Source organism: Heptranchias perlo, chromosome 22 (genome assembly GCF_035084215.1).
Source record: "Heptranchias perlo isolate sHepPer1 chromosome 22, sHepPer1.hap1, whole genome shotgun sequence".
NCBI classification, from domain to species: domain Eukaryota; kingdom Metazoa; phylum Chordata; class Chondrichthyes; order Hexanchiformes; family Hexanchidae; genus Heptranchias; species Heptranchias perlo.
In genome coordinates this window covers 13,055,305-13,061,165 of record NC_090346.1, presented here as the reverse complement: position 1 = coordinate 13,061,165, position 5,861 = coordinate 13,055,305, and the positions used below count along the sequence as shown (strand labels likewise).

The window sequence follows — 5,861 nt, the reverse complement described above, 5'->3', positions numbered from 1 at the left end:
AATGTGGGCGCAACAGGCACAGTCCCCCCCCGGAGCCGGCTTGTTGCTACAGAGCACGCGCAATGCGCGCCAGGAGCCGGCTTGTTGCTACAGAGCACGCGCAATGCGCGCCAGGAGCCGGCTTGTTGCTACAGAGCACGCGCAATGCGCGCCAGGAGCCGGCTTGTTGCTACAGAGCACGCGCAATGCGCGCCAGGAGCCGGCTTGTTGCTACAGAGCACGCGTAGTGCGGCCAGGAGCCGGCTTGTTGCTACAGAGCACGCGTAGTGCGGCCAGGAGCCGGCTTGTTGCTACAGAGCACGCGTAGTGCGGCCAGGAGCCGGCTTGACGTTATAGAGCACGCGCAATGCGCGCCAGGAGCCGGCTTGATACTGAGCGTGCGCAGCTCGTTAGCTGGTTGTGCTCAGCCAGTGAGTGTGAAGCCTGGGTGCTCGCGTAAAACTTCAGCCGGGAATGGTTGCGCTCAGGGCTGGGGTGGGTGGATAGGTGAGTGCCGAGTGGGTCCCTGTGTGCAGAAGGGGTTTAAAGGGCTGGGAATCCGGCCCAGCGGCTGCAGGGCCCAGGATGCGTGTTCATGGCGGCGGGTCCCTCGCCCATTGAGCAGAGAGGCAAAAGCAGCTCAAACAGAACATTCTGGAAACTCTCAGCAGGCCCATCAGCGTCTGAAAGAGAAAAGAATGGTTCATGTTGCAAGTGGGGCCTATCTGTCCTCACCAGCATTCTCTACTATATATAGAAAGAGAAAGACTTGCATTTATGTAGCGCCTTTCACGACCTAAGGACGACCCAAATCGCTTTACAGCCAATGAAGTACTTTTTGAAGTGTAGTCACTGTTGTTATTGTAGGAAATGCGGCAGCCAATTTGTGCACAGCAAGATCCCACAAACAGCAATGTGATAAATGATCAGATAATCTGCTTTTTTTTTAAAGTGATGTTGGTTGAGTGATAAATATTTGTCAGGTCACCGGGGAGAACTCCCCTGCTCTTCTTCGAAATAGTGCCTCGGTTTAACGTCACATCCGAAAGATGGCACCTCCGAAAGTGCAGCACTCCCTCGGTACTGCACTGGGAATGTCAGCCTAGATTTTATGCTCATGTCTCTGGTGTGGGACCTAAACCCACGACCTTCTGACTCAGTGGTGTGATTATATATAATCTCGCCCAATCTAGGGTGTCTGATTTTAGGGCAGGCAGCTTAGATTACTTGTAAGATACAAGCCTGACACCAGAAGCCCGACTTGCTGAACCAAAGTATGTTCATTTCACTTATTTTTGCGGTATTGGCGCTATGTGGCATCAGTTTGTTGCCTGGGAAATGCTGAAGGACCTGCCACCCAGCAAGGGTGCAGCCTGTGATTACTTTAGATTTTAAATGTGCAAACTTTGTGCATTTTGCAAGGGAATCTGTTCAATGTGTTACTTGGTACGAATAAATGGCGGGTGAAATATGACTGAATTAGGAGCAATTTAACATCTTGAAAATGCATTTGTTTTGAGACTTACTTTTTTGTTTCCAATTAGATAAAGACTGTTTGAGTACAGAGCTAATCAGTCCTGACTGAGTTGTATTTGGTCTGGAATCAGCCATCGTGTCATTCTAAGTGAACTCTTATGGCAGCAGAATGTATTATCCGGTCCAAGCAGGCCGCAGAAGCCATTGGTGGAATCCTGACTGAGGTCGTGTGCACGGTTTTCAGTGATCACATCTTTGTGGTGGTCACACAGTACGGCAAAATGGGGACATTGATCTCTGTGACACCACATAATGTGGCGAATGAGATCAGCAAACCAACGTTCACCACAAAGATCCTAATGGGAAAGGATGAGGTAAGAAAAACATTAAGAGGCAGACAGAGAGGATGCAAGATGAGCTCCAGATTAACATCAGCCTTTAGATGTAATTAGCTAGACTGCATTTAGGATTAGGGACTTTGGGTTGATTCAAATATTCCTATAACTGTTTTAGAGTACTGTGCACAGTTCTGGTCTCCATATTATAAAGATAATATAGAGGCACTGGGGAAGGTGCAAAAAAGATTTACAAAGATAATACTAGAACTGAGAGGTTATACTTATCAGGAAAGACTGAACAGGCTGGGGCTCGTTCTCTATGAAAGAGAAGACTGAGGGAATGACCTGATAGAGGTCTTTAAGATTATGAAAGTGTTCGATAGAGTAGATGTAGAGAAAATGTTTCCACTTGTGAGGGAGACCAGAACTAAGGGCCATAAATATAAGATAGCCACTAATAAATCCAATAGGGAATTCAGGAGAAACTTCTTTACCCAGAGAGTGGTTAGAATGTGGAACTCGCTACCACAAAGAGTAGTTGAGGTGAATAGCATAGATGCATTTAACGGGAAGCTCGATAAACACATGAGGGAGAAACGAATAGAAGGATATGCTGATCAGGTGAGATGAAGAGGGGTGGGAGGAGGCAGCTCATGTGGAGCATAAACCCCGGCATAGACAAGTTGGGTCGAATGGACTGTTCCTGTGCTGTACATTGAATGTAATTCTATACTCTCCCTGATCGAACACCATAACCTATATATTCTGTGTATCTGTACTCAACTTTTGCCTTATGTTTTAGTTATCCCTTTGTCCATTGTGGAGCTTACAATATAGCCTCACTGATTCTTTTCTGTGCCCATATTCAGTCTCATGCATAGTACCTGGAAAGGCATTTGGCAAGATCAGTTGAGGGATGTAGATAGGGACCTTGTGTATTCGGAATTTGAACTTGAGAGCAGCCTGGTGGACCAAAATAGCCTTTTTTGGTCCTCTGTGTTCCGATGACACTTTTGTCAGTCTGAGCTGGATTTGAATCCATGTCCTAAAGTGAAGTGACATTGCAGTAACCCAATGCAGCACCCAAATCTCAGTGAAAATTCTAGAAATCTACAGCATCTATAAAAAGAAAAGATAGGTTAACTTCGTCAGAACTGAAAACTGGAAGACTGTTGAGATATTTAATGGAACTGGACAAAACAAGAAGGGAGGGGGAGAAAGGGAGATAATTGGTCAAATGCCCAAACAGGTTTGATTGAAAAATTGGTAGCGATCATCTCAGCGAGGCAATGGAAAGACACTAAAAGAATCTTTTATGTTGCAGATGATCTTCGTACATCCTCAGGCAGTCTTCACGTCTTTCCAGCTTTTCAGTAAAACCTGATTGATAGGTTATCTCTCTCCCTCTCCCTGCCACATCTTTTTTTGTTCTGTTCCATGACACAGCTCACTTGTTTCCCAGTTTTCAGTTCTGATGGAGTCCACTCAACCATTCAGCAGCCTCACTCATATACTGTGACCTTGTTGAGCATTACTGTAATGTATCTTAATGCACTTGGCTTCAGTCGTCACCCTGTTCCCCAGTTGAATGTAGAATCGCCTGTCGCACACTTCAGGTTAAATTGTATCTTGCTTGTCATTAAGATTATTGTACTGTAGGTCTTTATAATATTTTTAATGTCTGTGCTTTTCTTTACAGCCTCTCATCCATGTCTACGCAAAGCACCTTGTAACCTTCGTGTCTGAGGAGTCTGGGAACAAACCGGTACTACTTGCACTGGCTCTGAAAGATGCAAATGTGGACAGTATTAAGTCTATCAAACAGTTGATTCAGAGTTGCCGACTCTGGTGAAATCTGCTAACCAGACATCAGGGCTGAAACTAACTAACAAACAATAGTAAAAGAACAATGTGACTTTTCTTCTTTCTATATGGGCAAGAATATCACAACAGAATGCAATTTACCAATGCAAATCAGACTTTTTAAATAGAGCAGCGATGTAGCTGATTGGAAACAGAGGAGCAGCTTTATTCTCTCTGTAATTTTGATACTTTCCTGTTCTGTGATGATGTGCTAGTCTTTATACTCAGTTCAGGAACACCATTGTGGCATCTTTGAAGACTATGCACACTCCCAAGTCAATAGGTTCCCTCCAGATGTTAATTAAGGCTGAAATATGGCTTGCTGTAACTGGATATGGAAGGGCCAATTGGGACACTGGTCAAGATGAGACCAACTGGCTTTTGCATTCCATTCTCCAGAGTTCAGGATGAACAGAGGCAGAGAACTAATAGAGATATTGGGAGAATGTAAATTACAAGATTGGATTGAAATAAATGTATATGAAAAAGATTCATCATTAGGGTTTGTGGTGCCCTTGGTTCTACCTGGTGTTTGTAGTTCCTTAATCTGCATTGTTTACTGCTATTAAACAAGTAGTGCTTTTTACTAACGTCCGAGCTGGTTTTATTCTGTATGGAGTGCGTCATCATTAGTCCTCTTCGAGGTCTTCTGTAGATGCTTAGTTGCTTCCTGACTTTGGACTGTGATTCTAGGAAAAAGGCTGCAAGACTTCCCAGTGTGGAGCTCACGTTTAGCCTGGCTCAGCTGCAGCAGTCTCTCCACTGCATCGAGAGGTCGTGGGTTCTCCCAGGAACCTTTCTCATCATGACTAAGCCACCACTGAATTTTTAAAGAACAGAAATCTTATATAAACACTTAGTCATTATACAATACAATATATAGTATTAACTCTTTGATTGTCTTAGCAAACCAAGAGTCTTTTTTTCTACTTACATTAGGGGATTTTCAGGACTTAAAAAAAAAACTTGCCATTCATGCCATGAAATCTGCCACCAGGGAGCTTTTATGTGGTTATGGGAGACAGTAAAACTTTTTTTTACGCAGTACATTTTTGGAGAGTCAGAAACAGAGAATTACATTACTCTGTCTACTTAAGATATATTAAAATGCTGCAGAACATTTTCAAAGCAATGCAGTTCTGTAATGGAAGTTATCAAAATTCATGCTGTACATGGTGATTGTTCTTGTGATAGATGTTGAACTGTTAAAAAATCAATCAGCCGTTCCTTTGTGGCTTAGTTTCTTGCCAATTTTCTTTCTCTCCCGAAGACACTGACTCCTTGCTGGACTCGATGCCTTCGGGTGCCATCTGATAGTTCACTCAAGTATTGATTCTCCATGTGCAAGCCTTGATGGTGAGCGTTAGGCTATTTGACAATGTGGGGCATCATAGCTGAACTTCGCGCCCCCCCCCCCCCCCCAAATCCAGCATTCTCACAAGTACATTTTCTAACTGAAGCTGCAGGAAGGTGATCTGGAGCAGTTTTCTGAGACCGGTTATAGTGCCACTACCACCTTCCCAGCTAACTCAGTGCAGCCCAAGGATACAACGTGGGGCCTTCTCGGTCTGTTTGCACTAGTACAGATGTTCCCTGCTTCCTGCACCAGGCATCCTTATATTCTCTGAGCAAGATTGCCAAATTAGTGCCACTTAGTACCAGTTTTGTGCAGTGGATCCTTGCCCAATAGGAACTGCTTGACGCTGCTCTAACGCACTATGCATAAGACTCTTATAGTTTTCAGACAGTGGACGCTTTTAGCCCCTTAGCCTGAGCTTGATTCAAGTTTAGGGATATGGTAGCGTAGTGGTTTATGTTATTGGACTAGTAATCCAGAGTACGTGAGTTCAAATCCCACCATGGCAGTTTGAGAATTTGCCACTACCTTGCGGAGGCTGAACGCCAACTCTCCGACACCTCCTCCTTCCTCTCCCTGGACCGTGACCCCACTGCTGAACATCAAGCCATAGTTTCTCAGACCATCACTGACCTCATTGCCTCTGGAGATCATAGTCCCCAACCCCGCACAGCCCGCTCCTACCTCCTTCCCGAGATCGACAAACACGATTGCTCTGGGAGACCCATCATTTCAACCTGTTCTTGCCCCACAGAACTTATTTCTTCCTATTTCAACTCTTTTTCTCCCCTTATCCAGTCTTTTCCGACCTACATCGGCGACTATTCCGACACCCTCCACCACTTTAA

At 44.8% G+C, this 5,861-nt stretch overlaps 1 protein-coding gene across 3 annotated transcripts; it reads left to right on the top strand.

The window, feature by feature from the left end:
• Window positions 1-316: 316 nt before the first annotated feature.
• Window positions 317-4,242, top strand: psmg3 (proteasome (prosome, macropain) assembly chaperone 3). 3 transcript variants are annotated; one of them, XM_068003671.1, is made up of 3 exons: window positions 317-410; window positions 1,524-1,829; window positions 3,493-4,242. In XM_068003671.1, the coding sequence occupies exons 2-3, from the start codon at window positions 1,614-1,616 to the stop codon at window positions 3,643-3,645; spliced, it is 369 nt and encodes a 122-aa protein (XP_067859772.1). In that variant the 5' UTR covers window positions 317-410; window positions 1,524-1,613; the 3' UTR covers window positions 3,646-4,242. The 3 variants fall into 3 exon arrangements, with proteins under 3 accessions (XP_067859772.1, XP_067859771.1, XP_067859773.1); XM_068003670.1 differs by having other exon boundaries at window positions 373-486; XM_068003672.1 differs by lacking the exon at window positions 317-410 and adding an exon at window positions 869-1,253.
• Window positions 4,243-5,861: the final 1,619 nt, after the last annotated feature.

What these genes read in the sequence shown, in the direction of transcription:
- psmg3 (XM_068003671.1), top strand. Translation starts at nt 1,614, where the DNA reads ATGGCAGCAGAATGTATTATCCGGTCCAAGCAGGCCGCAGAAGCCATT. An exon ending in TCCTAATGGGAAAGGATGAG is followed by an intron (nt 1,830 to 3,492) that starts GTAAGAAAAACA and finishes TTTTCTTTACAG; the next exon opens with CCTCTCATCCATGTCTACGC.